The sequence below is a fragment of the Pinus tabuliformis genome, chromosome 7 (genome assembly GCF_031772625.1).
Source record: "Pinus tabuliformis cultivar Carrire ecotype Pingquan chromosome 7, CPIR1, whole genome shotgun sequence".
Taxonomy (NCBI): domain Eukaryota; kingdom Viridiplantae; phylum Streptophyta; class Pinopsida; order Pinales; family Pinaceae; genus Pinus; species Pinus tabuliformis.
In genome coordinates this window covers 539,924,146-539,944,444 of record NC_142293.1, presented here as the reverse complement: position 1 = coordinate 539,944,444, position 20,299 = coordinate 539,924,146, and the positions used below count along the sequence as shown (strand labels likewise).

Sequence of the window (20,299 nt, the reverse complement as noted above, 5' to 3'; positions counted from 1 at the left end):
GCTTTGGTGAAATATCGGCGATATATCGTAAATATCGTGATATTTAATCAGCGATATATCTTTTTTGCCGAAAACATCGCAATATTTAGAATATATCGTGATAATTCGGCAATATTATCAACACTGACAAGAAGCTTTGATGAAGTAGTTTATCTCCAGTAGGAAGCACATTCCATGGCAAAAATTCCCATGCAGAAGGGCATGCCAGTTGAGATGATTAAAGTTAGGTTTGACACTGTCAATTGGGGGTACATCATACATATGTCTAGACATATTGTATTTTCCCTATTTCTCATTCCATAAGGAAGATGAAAGGTGTACCACTGTGTTAGTTAGTGTGCTTGTGACTTGACCTACTGATGTGTATTTATGTCTTCAGAGTATAGATTCTAGAATACAGATACGTTCTCAGTAACTCCGTTTTTTGTTTCCATTGTTTGTAATTTCCAGCAGTATGTGTTGGTAAATTAGTGTGCTCAGATCTGCTATTTTGATTGGTGTTTTCGGTTGTAAACTACCTAGGATTTAGGTTATTGTTTCTAAGTGCTGAATCTGTTTTCCATAGTCTGAAATTTTACCAACAACTTGCTAAGCTTCTTATCATAATAGGAAAGGAAGTGATTTTTTATACATCATAAAAATGATAAGATAATGTTTTCTCTAATTATTTTAAAGAACAATTGCAATGATATCAGTGTTTTTGAAAACAGACCAAGAAAACATTAAAAGTTTAAAACCGAATAAAAGAATAATTGGATATTAATAAAAAAGAGAACTTGGGAAACTATTTCTCTAACCTTATTTCTAACACGAATAAATGCTTCTTCAGCTAGTCCACTAAACAGATGAGGACTAGTAGTATACCTGCAAAAATGCAACAAAATCAAGAAAACAAAAGACCAAAACTACAAACTTAACATGGAAAACATCAGAAAAAAGTCTTCCTGTTTGTATATTTCTAACACAAATAAATGCTTCCACATCTATTCCACTAAATAGATAAGAACTTATAGCATTCCAGGAAGAAACAAAAGAAAGCAAAAGCTCAAGCTACAAACTTTATACAGAAAACATGAAATAATGAAAGCTCAAAACTTCAAAATTTATACAAAAAACATTAGAAACTAAGTGTTTTCTCTCTAGGGTACAGTCCCTTATCCCACTCTGTTCACCTAATAGATCAATCATGAAATCCAGTCAGCTAACACGAATAAATGCTTCTTCAGTTAGTCCAGTAAACAGATGAGGACTAGTAGTACACTTGCAAAAGTGCAACAAAATCAAGAAAACAAAAGACCAAAACTACAATCTTAACATGGAAAACATCAGAAAAAGTCTTCCTGTTTGAATATTTCTAACACAAATAAATGCTTCCACATCTACTCCAGTAAATAGATAAAAACTTATAGCATACCAGCAAGAAACAAAAGAAAACAAAAGCTCAAGCTACAAACTTTATACAGAAAACATGTAAAAATGAAACCCCGAAACTACAAAATTTATACAAAAAACATTAGAAACTAAGTGTTTTCTCACTAGGGTACATTCCCTTGTCCCACTCTGTTCACTTAATAGATCAATCATGAAATCCAGTCAACAAGGACAAACAAATGATTAGCATCCAAACAACTAAAATCCAGAGTCCAGACTCAGGATAGAACTTTTGTTATAGATCAACTTCCCTTCACTCTCCAAATGCAACTTCATACATGTACAGAACCTGAGGAAGTTAGCCTGCAATGAAATATATATAGAAAGTAGGGGTAATCAACGAAAACACTTTCTAATAGAAACATATGGTCTTCACTCAACAAACTATGGCTCTACCAAGTAGGCATGTTCATCATCACTTGTGTAACTGATAAAGAAAAACCTAATGTGTATCTTCTGCATGTGCTGATCCCATCTGGCAGTATTCAAGATGATTCATATTTAACATATATTCAAACTGAATGTTGTTCACCCCCAGATTGCTTGTGCAACTGGAGGGTCACGGTCTAGATACATCATGTTGGTTCCATTATAAATGCATCTGTTGGTTCCATTATAAATGCATCTAAGTCTTCAGTATTATCAGAGCTTGCTATAAACTCAGTTATCAGATTTCAACAAAAACTATTTTTAATAATTTGCTTTCTTCTAGGAGCCAGGGTTTAGGGGCCTGTGTGTCAAGGACTTTTGCATATTCTTGGTCCTCATGAATTCACGATGTTGATGAACCTATTTCAGGTGGCATGCAAACAGTTTCACAACACTGGTATTTTTATGTGCACAACTATTTTTACGCAAGTCTATGCCATTTCTGAGCACATATTTGGATTCATTTGAATAAAGCAAGTCTAATGAGATTACTTTTATTGACATGCATGATGTTCCTATTTTCAGCAATGGTTTTAGACATCCAATACTTGGCAGCAATCTCGAAGTTGTTTTCATTTTCAATCTCCCCTGCTCTTTCTAACTTTTTGTACATGTCTATATTTATCAGTTCTACTCATGGTACGTAACGGGTGTGATATCTATTGACCACTGAAGTGTACCCAAATATGTTTGAGGACTCCATGCCCAAGGATGTATCAGAAGTTTCATATACCATCAGAAATCATCATATCTACTTCTTCGTCTCATCTTCTTCTATTGTACCTAGATTCCACAAACCCTACGGGGTTGATGTAAAGTGATACTAGTATGATGAGTTTGAGTCATGTAACAAACCTAGGTGACTTGGGACCTTGTCATCAAGTGAGTTTACTCTGGGAGGTTTTTTTTCACTTGGTTAATTATTATATCCTTACAAGAACTTAATAATTAATTGAGTTTTTTCCTCCAAGAATAACCCCAAAGACTGAGTATGGCTTGAAGGCAAGGCCTTGCGTGAGTCCTAGTGTCTAGAGTCATTGTATATTACCATACTAGATCACTCGCAAAATTTCGTGGAATTTGATTAGGTCTAGGGGTTATTTTTCAAATTTCCCACAAGGTGGAAATTGAAATAAATTTTGTATATGAAATGTAAGAAGTTAAGTCTAGAGAAGTTGTAAGGGGTATGAATAATAAAAGTTACACCTCTCACCCTCAACTTTCTACTATGACACTCTGAAGGGTTAAAAATGTGTTATAAACCCTCAAAACCCACATTTCCTAAGTTTAGTGGGAAATATGGGAATAAATTAAACCAGAAATAAATTAAATAGAGAGAAATAAATAGCTTCATGTGACAAAATGACATGAAAATGACTTGGAAATTATTTCAAGTCAAAGCACAAGTGGAAGATGATTTGGCACCTTGCATCATAAATTCATGACCCACTCAAGAAAATCGAATTTTTTGGCATTAATGCAGTGGTTGATGACTAGGAATTTCGAATTTTTGAGGAGTAAATGCACATGTGAGATATTTGGAAGATATTGATGGAGATATTCTTGGGAGTTTGTCTCCACTTGAGGCTCCTACTTCTTCACACTTGGCACTACGAATTTGGCTCAAGGAGGGACCACGCAATTCCCAAGGAGATTTACGTTGGGCTCATTGGAAGCATCTACATGAGGTGTCATCACATGATTTGATCTTGGAGTTTGACTTGAGTTAGCTCCTTGATTGGTTCACACTTGGATTTGCTCATCTTCACACTTGGAGAATTCGATTTTGCTTGAGGATATCTTGGTGACACATATGGAATTCGATTTGAATTGGTGGCTACTTCATCCCTCCACTTGGAATATGATTTCCTTCTTGGGATCCTCACCATGGTCATTTGTCACTTGGATGTTACATTGGGATTTGCTCTCATTTCTCTATATAATAGAGCTTTGAGCTCTCATATTGTATCAATTGTTTACTAGCTATTGTGCTTGCGGAAGCACTGCTACTTTGTACACTTTTCAAGAATTGCAATAAAAAGACTTTGGGGGTCCATTCATGGGTTTTCTTCCTTTGGAGCATGGAGCATTTTGAGTTATTGGTATAATCTCTTCTATTTATGCTTTGAGTTATTTCATTTTCCATATACTCTTGTAGACTTGCTAGTGCAAAGCTATCTTGCATTAACATTTAATTTGGAAGTAGGCTCTACATGTCGGAAGTTCTGGTTTATTTGCAAATAAATTTCTAGAAGTTTTAATTCATTGTTTGTTTCTCTAAATCTATATGGACTAATGTGTGATTGGAGTATTGTAGAAGAATTATTTTTGTTAGATCAAGCGTGAGGGGAAGTCTTTGGAAGACCAACCCACTCTTGAAACATCTTTCAAGGAACTCTCATTTGTTATTTGGAATTCCATTTCACAAAAAAGTGTTCTTGCAAGGATTCGCTTGGACATAACCTGTATGCAAGCAAACATTTAATATTTTAAATCTTTCAAATAATGCTTCATTGATTTTATATTAGCTACTTGAAAGCATTTTCTAAACTAAAGTAAGTGATGGGGTTCACTCTCATCACTTGATTTGGTTTCTTCTACATTATTTGTATGATATTTATTTGTTTTACATGTTCTCTCTACACTAATTGTGTCTTTGTTTTGCAACCCATAGTTGGAGTGTTGATAACAAGAGACTTGACGAAAACTCTAACTATTTTCTTGTAGGACCTCTCAAGCCTTCAAAGTTCATCTTCTAGGAGGCCATGGGCATTTGAGGAGGATCTCTCACCTAGCAAGGTTGTGGACAAATAAGACTAGCTCATTTTCTTGTGCAAGATTTCATCCACCATTGGAGGCTAAACTTTGGGATACCAGGAGACACCTAAAATTTTCATTTGAGAGCATTCTTAAGGTACTTACCTTAGTTTCTAATTTTCACTTTAAGGAAGGAAATCTAGTGCTTGAAAAGCCTCATATGTTGTAAAAGATTCGTCTTGAAGTTTTAATTGAGATCCTTTGGAAGGTTTCTCATCCTTGTAACAATCTAATAAAAAGGCTTAGTTTTTCTTATGGGAGCTTGTGTTTCACCCAAAGCATCATTTTCTCCTTATTTAGAAGGAGAAACATGTGGGTGGATTGATCTTGCATTGTTTTCTTAATTTTCATTTTGCATGACTTAAGAATTAATACAATATCACCATCACAATCTAACTTTCTAAATTTGATTTTGGTACTACATTCCAATGCCTTGCCCTTGAAATTTTGTTTTTAAGTACAACTTGGGATTTCACTTTGGAGAAACTTATTTCATTATATGCAAGCATCTCAATTCATGTGGCAAAGTTTGATTTAGTTAATTTGACAATTTGCTTCATGTTTGTCTCACTATAGGCTCATTGGTTACTTGCTCATTTATTTTAAAGTTATTTGTTCACTTTGCAAGCATATCATACTTTGAAGCTTCATCTCATTTCATTGTTTTAGTTCGTTGATCATTGATCTATCATTTGTTAAAGCACTTACTTTGAGCAACTTACAATCTTATGTGCTTATGAAGCTTATGTTCTTGTATCTTGTACAATTTTTAGCAATTATCTAAGTTATCTCATTCAGCATATTTCCATTTACTTGAAGCATTTCCTTTTTGCAAAGCATTAGTAATCTTACTTGCATAGCATATTAGGCATTTTAGCATAGTTGCATTTTAACTCAATTTACCTCCAAGCATAAGCTTGGTTGATAGAAATCATAGGGAAAAATCTTTCTTGAAAATTATTCCAATTGGTACAAAGTAAGGTAAAAGTGTGTAACCATTGCTCTCCTATGCACCAGGTCACAGATGTAATAGTACTTGATCTCAATATGCTTCGACCTATCATGGAACACGAGATTCTCTGAGAGCTTCACACAGCTTCGACTATCGTAATGTATCATCACTGGTTCCAACTCTTGGCCAAACAATTATGCAAAAAAAATACTAGAGCCGTACTGCTTCGATACAAACCTCATTGGTTATGATGTACTCTACTTTAGCAAGGCTATGTGCAATCGACCTCTGCTACCTGCTCATCCACAATATCATAGCAAATCCCAAACTGAAGCATACTCTCGAGGTACTCTTCCTGTCTTCAGCACTTCTTGCCCAATCAGCATCTGTTATCCCTAAAGTTGCATATCCTTGTTTGCAACAAATCTCAAGCCATAATTCACAATACCACACAAATATCTCAAAGTGTGCTTTGTTGCAATCCAATGCTCATGTCTCGGTTCAACCTGGAACTAGCTTAATGTGTTCACAGCAAAGCATATGTCTAGCCTAGTGTTAACTAAATACATCAATGAACTAAACAGTCATCAGTACATAGATGGATCTACCAATCTAGAGTCGAAGCCTCTTAACTTCTTCAAGTTAATCACCATGGGAGTCGCCATGGATTTGCAATCCATCATACCAAATCTCTGAATCATCTCTAACACATACTTTCATTGACCAAGGAAGACTTTGTCAGGTTTATGCCATACTTCTAATCACAAGTAATAGTGCATCAACCCAAAGTCCTTCATGTCAAACTCAAAAGCCAACTACTTCTTGCACTGAATGATAAGAAGCTTAGCACCTGTCAAAAACAAGTCATCAACATATAATAATAAGATCACAATTGCATTCTTCACAACCTTAAAGTAAAGGTTTGGATTAAACTCGCTCTTTGTAAATCCTAGTCTTGTCAAATAGCTGTCAACATGAGCATACCAAACTCTTGGAGCTTGCTTGAGTCCATACAAGGTCTTCTTCAAGTCAGTCACCATGGGAGTTACCATGGATTTGCAATCCATCATACCAAATATCTTAAGGATCTCTAACACATACTGTCCTTGACCAAGGAAGACTTCATCTTCTGCCATACTTCTAATCCCAAGTAATAGTGCATCAACACAAGATGCTTTTCATGTCAAACTCAAAAGCCAACTGTTTCTTGCACTGAATGATAAGAGGCTCGGCACCTGTCAGAAACAAGTCATCAACATTTAATAATAAGATCACAGGTGCATTCTTCACAACCTTAAAGTAAAGGTTTGGATCGGCCTCACTCTTTCTAAATCCTAGTCTCGTCATATAGTTGTCAATATGAGAATACCAAGCTCTTGGAGCTTGCTTGAGTCCATACAAGGCATTCTTCAATCTGCAAACATCAGATTCCTTTCCATATACATCAAAGCCTTGAGGTTGCTCTATGTACACCTCTTCCTCAATCACGCCATTGAGGAAAGCAGTATTCACATCCATCTGATGCAATTTCCATCCCAATGAAGTACCAAGAGAAATGATGGATCTAATAGAGGTGTACCTCACAACTAGAGCAAAGGTCTCATCATTTTATCTTCTCCTTCTTTCTAAGAGAACCCTCTAGCCACAAACTGTGCCTTGTATTTGTTAATACTCTGACCTGTAGCATGTTTGATCTTGTATATCCATTCGGAAGTCACCACTGACTTCCCTTCAGGCCTTGGCACAATCTTCCAAACATCATTCTTCATGATCGATTGATACTCCTCATTCATCGCTTCTTTCCACACTTGCTCATTAGTTGCTTCATATGTGGAAGGTTCTTCATCAATGAGTTTTGTCATGAGAGCTACATAGTTGGAGAACCTTTTAAGTTTCTTCACCTCTCTAGATGCACCATCAAGAGTTGCATGTCCTTTTGTCTCTTCCAATGTAGATCTAAGCCATGTTGGTCTCTTCTTGATCTTTGGAACTATGACTGGTTTTGCTGGATCTTGAGGCCCTTCTGACCTACCTATACATTTTGTAGAACTTGAATGATACTCCCTTGAGTCCTCCTGCTTTATTTCATCCAAGGTGTCTATGGAGACTTCCTTAGATTTCCAATATGCCACTCTCTCAGCAAAAGTGATATCTCGATTGACCTCAATTTGTCATTGTTCTAGAACGTATATTTTATACGCCTTTGACGAATCGCTATAACCAACAAATATGCCTTTCCTTCCTAAAGGCTCAAGCTTGTTCATTTTATCCTTAGGAACATGAATGTATACAGGATAACCAAAGATTCTCATGTGCCCGGCACTAGCTTCCTTTTAGAGAAGGCTTCTTCATGAGTCATATCTTCCAAAACTCTATGAGGACTTCTATTTTGACTGTACACAGTTGTTTTTTATGCTTCTCCCCATAAGAACAACAGCACGTCCAAGTCATGCATCATAGCTTTGACAAATTCTTCAATGAACCTATTCTTTAATTGTGCTACACCATTCTATTGTTTGCAAAAAGCAACAAGTTGTTTTGAGGTGTATTCTCCTCCATTCATAGATCTCAGTATCTTGATCTTACTACCTATCAAGTTTTCCACTTCAACTTTAAATTCCTAAAACTTGTCGAATACTCCATCCTTGGTCTTTAAGAGATATATCCATTTCTTACAAGAGAAGTCATCAACGAATGTTACATAGTACAACGAACCATCAAGCAGTTTCACAAGCATCAAATCACATACAACAAAATGAATCAAGTCCAAAGCTTCCTTACATCTGTTATCACTATTTGGAAATGGTTTCTTGATGTTCTTCCCAACAGCACAGCCTTTGCATACACCTCATTTTTTATCTGTAGTTTAGGAACCCTTGACACTATTTAACTCAGCTTAAGAAATGCTCTAAAATGAAGATGTCCATACCTTCTATGCCATAGTTCACTTGGGTTTATCTCATCGTGTACTAGTGCTTGATCTAGTTCACTCACAAGTCTATACAGCCTTCCATCACAAATCCCAAGAACCCCAACATCATTTATACTAAATCCCTTGGACCAAATGAGTACATTGCCATCTACAAAAGCAACTCTCTCTCCCTTATCTTCTAAACAAGAAAGGGAGACAAGATTCTTTTTCAAATGTGGTACATAAAGAACAATGTTGAGACGTACATTGTTAGTAGATTCTAGCTCTATGGACGCATTTCCAACTCCTTTAATTGCGTAGTTGTTATTGTCCCCCAGTTTAACCCTTTGAGACAACTTCTTTTCAGTCATGCTTGAAAGATTCTCACGTTCTCCCGTCATGTGTCTTGATGCTCCACTATCTACCAGCGACATGTCATCATCATCTGCAAAGGAACCTGTCAAAGCATAATAGTTAAAGAAATCCTTATCATGTTAGAGCCTCTTTGATTTTTCATCTTCAACATCTACTACAGAAGCATGTTGTTTCCAGTGTTCCATAGGGACGTGTCCCCCAGGGTCGGGTGCGCGCACCACTCGCACCCCACGCACCCAAGACTAGGGGACGTCTGGGGAAACGTTTCCCCACGTACCCCTTTTGGGGAGACGTGGGGAGACGCAGGGGGGGCGTTTCCCCAGTGTGGGGTACGTGACTCCCCAAAAGGAGGACGCCTGGGTGTGCCCCCTCAAAAATGGTCTATGCGTCCCCCCTTAAATTTGCTTGTAAACAATGATTTATGACAGGGGAAACTTACTATTTGACCATATTTCCCTACTAATGCTATGCAATTCATGGTAATGTTAAATTCTTAAAGTAAAAGTGACATTCTCCTTTATCTTTCATTTTTATCCTTTTACTTAAATTTTTAACATTACCATGAAATGACTCAGGATGTTTGAGAGTGGTTCCGACCTCATTGGATTTCATATGGAGAAAGTAGAATTTTAGATCTCACTCAAAATCCAGCAGACTTGGCAGTTTTTCAGGAATTCAGGATTTGATGGATTGCAATGTTTCCATTGCATTTTGTCATGTACAAGGGTATGGAATTAGTATTTAATCAAGAGCACCAAGCCCTATGTGTACTTTAGAGTGACATTTAGACTCATCACTCCACTGTTTTTGAGTTTTAGTTATATCAATTTACTATTCCAATCTTCAGACTTCAGTATCTATTATAGTCTATTTTGCTTAGTACTAATTAGATTCTAGAATGATGAATGATGAATTTAATTTTTAAATCAATGTAGATTCTAGAATGGTGAATAATGAATAATGAATATGGATCAAAGTATTTCATTATTGAATCTCATGGTTTATGGATGAATCATGTATGTATTAGTAAGGATGATGAGCATGGATTAATGTATTTCACTATATAATTCAATTATGTATGTGTATCATTGTACTTATGCTTTCATTATTGAATATGAATTTGAAATAAATATATATATATATCATATATATTTATGCTTTCATTATTGAATATAATTTGATATATATATATAATATATATATATATATATTAAAAAGGAAAAAAAATTATATACCCCGACGTCCCCCCTTCCCCCCAAATTTCCCTAAAATTTGAGGGTACTCTGACACGTCCCCCTTGTGCGTCTCCCCGCACCCGTGTCTCTGCGTCCCGGAGTCTTGGTGGAACATTAGCTGTTTCCCTTTTCTCTTCTTGTTATTAACCATGTTAGGACAATCTCTCTTGAAATGTCCATATTCCTGACAACCATAACATTGGATCTTTGATAAGTCTTTCTTCTTCTTAGAGGAAGAAGATCCTTTTCCTGGCTTCTTGTGTTGAGGTCCAAACTTCTTCTTTCCTTTGTTCTTGAAGCGAGTTGCAAGGGCTTGAACTTCATCTTGACAATCTCTAGTCATCAATCTTGCTTCTTCTTGAGCACATGATGTCCATAGTTGTTCAAATGTAGGAGCTTCCTTCCAACTGCTTATACCAGTTGTAATAGCATCCCATGATCTAGGAAGTGTTAGTTTTTGGTAGCATCGGATGTGCTCTAGCCATGAAAATTGGTGGAGAAGCTAAGGCACGTGAGTTCTACAGAACCCAGACATCGATTGGTGAAATTGCACCCGGATTGTATTTTAATAAAATAATTAATATTTTTAATGGGGTTCCTAAGTCTAAACTTAGGAAAATTAAAGTATTAATGGGTATTAATCAAAATATGGGTGAGAATGATCTAGAGGGTGGATCAAGTCATGTTTTAATCTTAGCCATTGATTAGATACTTAATCTCAGTCATTGAAATCTCAACGAGAAAAGTATAAGAATGAGGCTTGGGGTTCATTTAGAAACACACAAAGAGATAGAGCGATCTCTTCATCTTGATGAGGGTCTTTGTGGTCTTTTGCTAAGGACTATAGGATCCAACACTCTTGCTGGTGTAGATTTCTAGTTGCCTTGATTTGAAGATCTATTCGCCTTGGGTAGAAATAAGGCTTTGGCCTTGATTATTTGATATCCCAAGACTTCTTTTGAACTAGACTTCCTTCTTTGATCTAGGGTTTGATTCTACAATGTAGATCCTTCAACTTTCTTTGATATTCTCATGAATCCTAACTTCTGTTTAGCCCAAAAGGATCCTCGTTGTCCCTTGATATTCTTCTGCAACTTGACTTCCGAATTTAACTTCTCTTCTTATCACTGTAATCTCCTTATACGAACCACAGAGATGTTCGAACTCATATCTACACCTGGCCACCCGAAAATTAGAGATATCCGAACTTGAATGTTGCCTCTATCCATCCGAGAATCACAGAGAGACTTCCAAGCTTCTTCGCTGCCATTGTTCACCCGAAATCTCAGAGGGATGTTTGAATTTTTCTGCCTCTGTGGAAGAGGCCGAGGTCCCTATATATAGTAGTTAGCCCATGTATATTAGCCGACATGATCCAGTGAAGTGTTGTGTCTTCGAATTTAGGTGAGCCAACATGATTTCTTGAGGCCGACTTGAAGAGGGAACTTGTGCTTGTCTTTGCAGGGCTACTAGACAATCTAATTGACTCGTATACATTTGAAATATCCCCAAGAAGGGTTCTTCATACATGACATTGACTCTTTGACTTTAATGATAAATCCTAAGGCTCTCAATGGGAGCCATCTAAATAAAATATCTTGCTCGTGAAACCCATGAAGCAAGCATCACAAAAATAAGTTTATTATCATTTACAAAAATCACAATTACATGTCATTATGAAGACTGAACCTAGTTACACTTTTCAACAAAATGACCCTTGTTCACTTCATTGATCTTTGACCTAACTGGAAGGGATTCTTGGAAGGCTGACTTGGTGCCTGGAGGAGGACTTGGTCTAGGGTTTTGGGTCTTGGTTTTCTCATTTGAAGCAGATTCTATAAGAAGAGAAGAGATTCTTACTGGGTTTTCCCCTTGGAGAGGTTTTCCCTGGCTTGGAGCCTACTTCTTGTGTCTATTGTCTTTTTTGTTTACGCTCTTGATAATGGTTTGATGAAAAGAATCAACAAAGAATAATAAGAAGCTAATATAAGTTCATAAGTTTTAATCAAGGTTAAGGACATTGTTTAATTAGTTTCCCTACTAGATTCCCCAAAATGGTACCAGAGGTAAGGTGAAGAAGAAGGCAGCTTGGAGATCATCTTGCTGACATAAGAAGGGATTGTCTATCGAGAGGAATCATTTGCAGAAGGACACAAGGAAAGAAGAAGATGACCTATTGACCTAGAAGGAAGGTTACTACATCAAACTTTCATTGAAGGCCTCATCATCTTTAGAAGCATTAAGCTCTCATTGAAGGAAGGAAGAATAAGCTCATGTTGAAGGTTCTCTAGTGCACTCCATCATCTTGAATAAAAGGAAGCATCAAAGAATCTTGGGATCATCATCCACTCTTTGAAGTTGTTTGAAGACACTATTGTTGAAGGCTTCCTAGAAGTCATCATTATAGGGCATCATTGAAGTCTCTTTGAAGGCCTTGAAAGAATCAGGATAGTTGGATACATCATCAAGAAGGACATTCATTTGACAAGCACAATTTTGTGCTCCATGTCTCAATCCACAGATCAAATGGCTACATTTTGCAAGGAAAGCAACATGCTCATTGGGTCAAAAAACTTCCTAGCATGGAAGAAGAGGATCGACTTTATACTCTCAGAAAATGAAGTCGTGGAATATTCTCTTGGTGAAGTTACTATACCAGATAGAGAAGACTCAAGAGTTAGCAAAATACAAGAAGAGAGAAGTGAGGGAAAAAAAGGATCATTATTGAATCCATAAAGGATCATCTTGTTCCCTTTGTTGTTGATTTGAAGACATCCAAATCTATGTACGATAAGATGGTGAAATTGTACTCTATAATTACATCAAGTCAAAAGATATCCTTTAGGAATCAACTGTATAGAATAATGAAGTCAAAGGAAGAAGACTTCCATTTATCTTATGAATATCTCACAAATAAGGGACCAATTGCAAGGGCTTGGGGAAGTTGTTTCCGATTCAGAAATGACTACTTGTTTATTAAATGCTTTGTCGCGTGATTGGAGCAGTTTTGCAACTAGTGTCCACTCAAGAAAGGATACTACTCCTTTTGATGAGTTATGGGCTCAATGTATCTTGTAATAAACTAGGATAAAGGCAAAAGATTACACTGAATCAAATGAGAAGTCTCAATCTTTTATTGTAAAATCCAAGATAAAAAAGAAAGGGAAGTTTGGAAAGTCCAAAGGAAAACCAGATATGTCTAAGATTCAATGCGTTGGATGCAATGAGTATGGACATTTTAAGAGGGATTGTCTAAACAAAAGGAAGGAAAGGAGTGAACCTCACATAGTTGAGGAAAAGGGAGAACTTGAGAAGAAGTTGAAAGGAGATCCCAAGGATCTTTACTAATGAAGGAAGCTCCATCTTTATCAGGTTCATTATGCAATTTGTTTTTCTTTTATTAGAAAGTAGAAGTTAGAGTAAGCATGCATAGTTGCACGCTCTAGAAGAAGTCTTGAATTTTGTATGGCATCATAGAAGGAAGAATATGATGGTAGAAGAGTTAAAATCTATATAATCAAATTGCTTTGGAAAAGTCATCTAGATATCAAAGAATGAGAACATTAGATCATCTTGGACATTATAGTTCATCAAAGCATTTTCTAACATAATATTGGAGGTAATCATCTTGCAAAGAAGGATCATCAAGATCCTCCAATAAGAACCATCATTTAGAAAGGTTCTTGGAAGAAGCATTATGACTAATATATATATTCCATCTAGTATGGAAACAATAGTCTTGTAGGATGAAGGTATGCAGATGGTCAAGTTGCAGTTTGAGAGGCAGAATTAAAGTCTTTCTCCTCTTAAAGGAAAGATTATCTTCAATAAGGTTGGAAGCAAGCTCATTCAAAGAAAGTATGGCTAGATGGTTGTATGGAAGCAAAGGTATGCATGTTTTTAAGTAACTCTTTTATAAGGTAGGGTTCATATCTACAAGAATCTTGCAAAAGGATTTGGTTATAAAATGTGCTCGGTAAGTCTTCCATATGGTTACTTGATGCTTGGAAGAAGAAGTTTGGCATACTTTGGAATGGTTAAGGATCAAGACTCTTCCACAATATGACATGACTTAGACATGATGATATTGATCAACATCGAATATGGTGTCCTGAAGAAAGAAAAACAGTTGATAATGAAACACCAAGGAAGAAGAAATTGCATCTTAATGGTCAGTTTGTTCCATGGGAACTTTCATTACAAGTAATTAGCATGGAATAGGCTCTTTGGTAAAAAGATGAAGATAGACCATGAGAAAAGATGTTGATCTTAGAAGTAAGCAAAAACCGAAGAAGCCATCATATCGATGTAGTTTTGATATTGATGTTGATACATGTTTTGCCTACCTAAGAGGATATTTCAGAAATGCATAAAGGCAATTGAGGCAAGTACATCTACAATTGTTGGTCTTGTTGGTCTTGAACTCAATGGATATATAAATTGGGCGGTTGGCTTTGTTAATCTATATGGTCAAGATGTTCACATCATCTTGAGATTGAAAGGTAGCAATACAAAGAGATACCCCAATTTTCATATGTACGATGAAGATCACTTTCATGTCTAAACGGAGCTATGATTAAGCTCTACTTTGATTGGCTAAATATAATGCATTTGTTGATGATGACAAGAGGAAAGTGATACGAAAGGATGACGGCCCCAATCATATCACAGTTTGGCTCTAGTACATTCAAAAAGATGAAAGCTCAATGTCCTGAAGATACAAGGAAGAGGAGGAGCCATGTAGCTACTTGAAGATCTCCATGACAGACTAGTAGTTGATGTATTGATGAAGAAAAACTAGAAAGATTCCCAATTAAAAAGGAAATAAAAGAATCTCCTCTATGCTTTAGAGGGAGTAAGAAGTCTCCTTTAATATTTGAGAAGGAGCAAGGATCTATTCCCCAATCGAGAGGGAATACGGATCTCCTCTCTAGGTTGAGAGGGAGTGATGTTAAAAACATCATATTCTCCATGTGTCATGCACTAGACCATGACTAACAATTGTAAGTCTTCGTGAAAACACTAGGAAGTAGAATGGAGGATTAGATAAGCATCTATGATTTACACTCCTTGAGGATATAGAATCCAAGATAGGAAGTAGTCTTGTTAACCGACACTTTTTGAGGATTGGACAGGTATCCAAGACAAGAGTGGTCGAAGAGGACCGATATTATTTGAGGATTGGGAATCCAAGATAAGAATAGTCCTAAAAGGACACACCTAGTGAACATTTGGATGGAGTATGTACCTTGTGTTAGAAAATCGGAGTGGCAGAAAGATTTTCTTATACTTGATTATTACTTGTGAGATTCTTGTGTTCTTATTAACTTTCGTATGATCTTCTTTTATCTTAGTTCATCAAGCAATTACCAAAACAATAGCACAAAGATCAAGGACACCAGATGTAGGCAGACAGCTAGGGAAAAACCCCAATCTTGGGGAAAAGATAGTCAACAACTCTTCCTTCAATAGTTTTATTGAGATAATCCAAGACTCTTGACTTAGACATAGACTTCCTCCACACCAAGTCAGCCCTTTCCTTCTTCAGCAGATGATCACTTTCCAGCATTGTCTTCGACCTAGATGCAGCAGCAGCACTTTGATGCAGTAGTATCTTCGACCTAGCAACTTCAATCTTGATGCAACTGCTTCGACCTTGAAGTACTTTAGCTCTTTGACCTTGAAGCAACACTTATACCTTGATGTCGTACTTCGACCTTGATGTCGTAACAGAACTTCTTGATGTCGTAACAGAACTTCGACCTTGACGTCGTAGCCCAGAAAATCACCTGTTTGAGAGAGAGAGATAGCCCAAAACCTTTGATCTTGCAATTCTGCTTCTTCCACTGCAACTTTGCACTTTTTTACGGCTTCTTCTAAGAGATCGAACTTGTGTGAGTGATTGTCCTCCAAATGAATCGAATTGCTTCAATATATAGGCTTCTAGTGAGGTCAAATTACCTTTCTTGAGGCTGACTTGATCTTCTTGAGGTCGACTTGGTATGGAGGTGACATAATTCATTTTTGACTCAAAAAGAATTCTTTTTACATGATTCAAAAGCCCAAGAAGGGTCTTTTTAAATGTATAATGACTCTATTGACTTAGAATAAATCCTAGAAGCCCTCAATGGGGACTTTGACCTAAAACATGATGACCCAAGTATGAAACCCATTCTTTAATAAGTCATAATAATAATAATAAAATTAATTTTCATGTTTTTGCATAAGTACATTTTATTATGACCCAATTTTATTATGACCCAAATACAATTATGAAGGCCGAACCTAGTTACATTTTTCAACACTCCGTCTTAACTAGGGAGGTATTCATCATATACAAGTACAAGGAAGATCTCTAGCTATTTGAACTATGAAGAGTTTAGGGACCACAATGCCATGGACTATATTCCTAAGCAAGGCAATTTATCTAAGGTCTCTCAACAATTTAGGCACCGCAATGCCACAGACTAGATTCCTCACCAGGGCAATCTATCCGAGTGGGACTAAGATGGACCAAAGCATTCAGCCTCTCTAGGTACCATCAGGCTTGCTTGCTAACCACCAACCCAACGCCACCCTACCTACTTCAGGATCTAGACATCAACACATAGTATCAACCTAGTGTCCTCCTAGGCAATGTTTCACTCACAAAGCCTCAACAAATCTGATTTTTACAATCAGTATCAAATCCATCTCGATCAAATAGATTGGTAACGACAAATCTCTCCCAATCAAATTGATCGATAACAACAAGCATGTAAAAACATGCTATCAAAACTTCCAAGAGATTTCCCTGTACAAACACAACCCCGACCAATAACAATCTTCCAAATGTACATAAGTAAACACAAACCTTTGGGGTCTTTCAAACATCTTGATGTTGCTTCTCAACTTTTCACAGTAGGACTTAGAGCTTTCCAAATGAATCTTGACAGAAAATTCTTCAACCATATAGCTTCCTTTCCTACTCTACATGCAGCAACATATTCTACAACCGGATCCTACTTTCCTTCTTTCAGCAGCACCTCAAAATGTATTCTCCAATTTCTTCTTTCAAGGTAACCATCATGACTATGATATGCCCTCCCTCTTAATTAGGGAGATTTCTTCTATCCAAGCTCCCTCTTAACTTAGGGAGATCAACTTCTTCTTATGACATTGGAGAAACATAGATAGCAAGTACCTTCCTACCTACTTCAGGATCTAGACATCAACACATAGTGTCGGCCTGGTGTCCTCCCAGGCAATGATTCACTCGCAAAGCCTCAACAAATCTGATTTTTACAATCAGTAGCAAATCCTCCCCGATCAAATAGATCGGTAACAACAAATCTCTCACAATCAAACTGATCGATAACAACAAGCATGTAAAAACATGCTATCAAAACTTCCGAGAAATTTACCTGTACAAACACAACCCTGATCAATAACAATCTTTCAAATGTACATAAGTAAACACAAACCTTTGGGGTCTTTCAGACATCTTGATGTTGCTTCTCAACTTTTCACAGTAGGACGTAGAGCTTTCCAAATGAATCTTGAAAGAAAATTCCTCAACCATACAACTTCCTTTTCTACTTTACATGCAGCAACATATTCTACAACCGGAACCTGCTTTCCTTCTTTTAGTAGCACCTCAAAATGTATTCTCCAATTTCTTCTTTCAAGGTAACCATCATGACTATGATATTCCCTCCCTCTTAACTAGAGAGATTTCTTCTATCCATGCTCCCTCTTAACTTAGGGAGATCAACTTCTTCTTATGACATTAGAGAAACTTTCATGGCTTCCATCCTTCTCATGTTGATCATCAACATTCATATATCTTCCTTCATCATGCTTTACTTACGAACATCTTCACCATCTTGAAGATTATGTACCTACACAACTTAGATAGCAAGTACAACCAAATCTATAGAAACATGAAGTTAACCTCATCAAAATCATACAATAATGGAAGCATTAGACTTTATAAACATAATCAGCAAGAGACTTTACTTCTATACTTCAACTTCTTTTCCAAGTTTTGTTACAAACCCTAAATCACATCAACAACTCAAGATATCAATCTCATTATATCTAGGGCTTCAATATTTCTTTTAGAGATATGAAAAACTCTTTTATAACATATAGCAAACCCTAGAGACCAGTATAACAATGCATCTAACAACTTTCAGAATTCATATGTTAGACTTCCTACTAGGATTTCATACAAACCCTAGATTTCATACATGAGATTCAACAATCAAAACCAATCACAGCTCAATCAACAACATGACTAACTTCTACTAGGGTTTGATCTAAACCATAGATTTTCATTTACTAATTCTCAACAATCAAACTGATCACAATACAATTTCAGGTTTTTATCAACCTTTCATAAATCCTAGATTTGTCAAATCATATACTAGAGAATTTAACTTCTACTAAGGTTTAGCTACAAAACCCTAGAATTCACAAACAATATCATCCTAGAATATCAAACTTCGACTAGGGCTTAGTTCCAAACCCTAGGACTTATGACCAATAATTAGGTCAGCACATATGCATATCTAGGATTTCATCATCATGCATAAGCATATCATAACAACATATGTCAGGCAAACCCAATGACACAAACACATTAAAGTCAGACATATAACAAACTTGATCAGATGAACAAACATATACCTAGGGATTCATTCCTCAGTCATAAGGGTGTTGCTCATAAACCCTACCAAACCCTACGGTTTCAACACATGACACAACAAACCTTAATTTACCAAAACTTCAATGGTTTGGGATTTCAAACATCACCATTCAACCCTAACAAGTTAGGGTTTTCATAACCATACCAAAACCCCAAACATGACATCATCAAAGCATCAAACATTTTCTTTATACTTCATCAATAACCCTAAGTAGGCTAGGGTTTCACACATTATCATTGACATACCCTTAAGTTAGGGTTTTACAGAGAACCTTTTCAGCATTCCACAAAAATAATCAAAGATGTGAGGAAAGTAGATTTGTCCAATGATGAATCACCCAATCAAGAATCTTTATGATTCAAGAATGCTAGACACAACAATGTTAGTAACGTAGAATAGATTACCAAAAGAATGAATATACCTTATCATGAAGAGAACAAAGCTTACAGTGTAAGGCATACCTTTGTTTCATAACAAACCTTGTAATCCCAATGCTTTGTCTTGTGCCTTCTTTCATAATCCTTGAGTATTCAGTAAGACTTTCCTAAACAAGGAAAATATTAATAGAATGTGATTAGTATTTAATATAAATAAACTTAGATAAGTAAGGGAAACCAAATATAAAAGATAATACAAGGAGTAAGATACTTATCTTTGGAAAGTGGTGAGGGCTCCCTCTTAATCCAAACTTGAGGGATATGTAAGGGATAGAGTCCCTAACAAATAGGTCTTTGACTTCGGATCCTTCCATCTTGTTCTTCTTTGGTGAAACTTCTTCAACAAAGTTTGCTTGATCCTTGTTCCTCCTTTTATTCCCTGGATTCTCAGGACAATCCCTTTTATAGTGACCCATCTTGTGACAACTGTAGCATTGGCCCTTTGGACTTCTTGAAGGTTCCTTTCTTCTTGTGATGAGCGGAACAGTCATTCGAGATTTTCTCTTCTTCACTCTCCTTGTTGATTACTAAAGATATTTTGACTCCTTCTTGACTGCATGCATTCCATCCACTATTAGGCTCATGGCCAAAATCTTTGTTTCTCTAAACTTTGCTTTCTTTGCTTCACTTGATTCATTTGTAGGCTTCTTTACTTTTCCTTTGACTAGATCCAAAACTTTATTCTTTTCGAGGATTAGATCTATCCTCTTTTTCCATGACCTGTAATTTGAGGCTCCTTCTAATTTGTTCTCTCCCTTTATTGAGTTAGACATTGTCTTAAGCTTCTTCCCTTATAAGGTCTCCTTTTATGATTCCTTGATCAACTACTTGAGATTCCTTAGTCTTCTTTCAATAGATCTTCAACCTGCCTTTTTCTTTCTTCTTCACCTTAGCTTTAATACCATGTTAGAAAATCGGAAAGGCAGAAAGATTTTCTTATACTTGATAATTACTTGTGAGATTCTTGTGTTCTTATTAACTTTCTTATGTTCTTCTTTTATCTTAGTTCATCAAGCAATTAC

The 20,299-nt window shown here is 36.4% G+C and overlaps 1 protein-coding gene across 2 annotated transcripts in view; it reads right to left on the bottom strand.

Moving 5' to 3' along the window:
- Positions 1 to 20,299, bottom strand: part of IMPL2 (inositol monophosphatase family protein) — a 322,520-nt gene that overhangs the window by 116,954 nt on the left and 185,267 nt on the right. For both annotated transcript variants that reach the window (XM_089458438.1, XM_089458439.1), the window contains exon 6: positions 798 to 864. In XM_089458438.1, the coding sequence (XP_089314564.1) occupies positions 798 to 864 (67 nt within the window). The remainder of the gene's footprint in view (positions 1 to 797; positions 865 to 20,299) is intronic.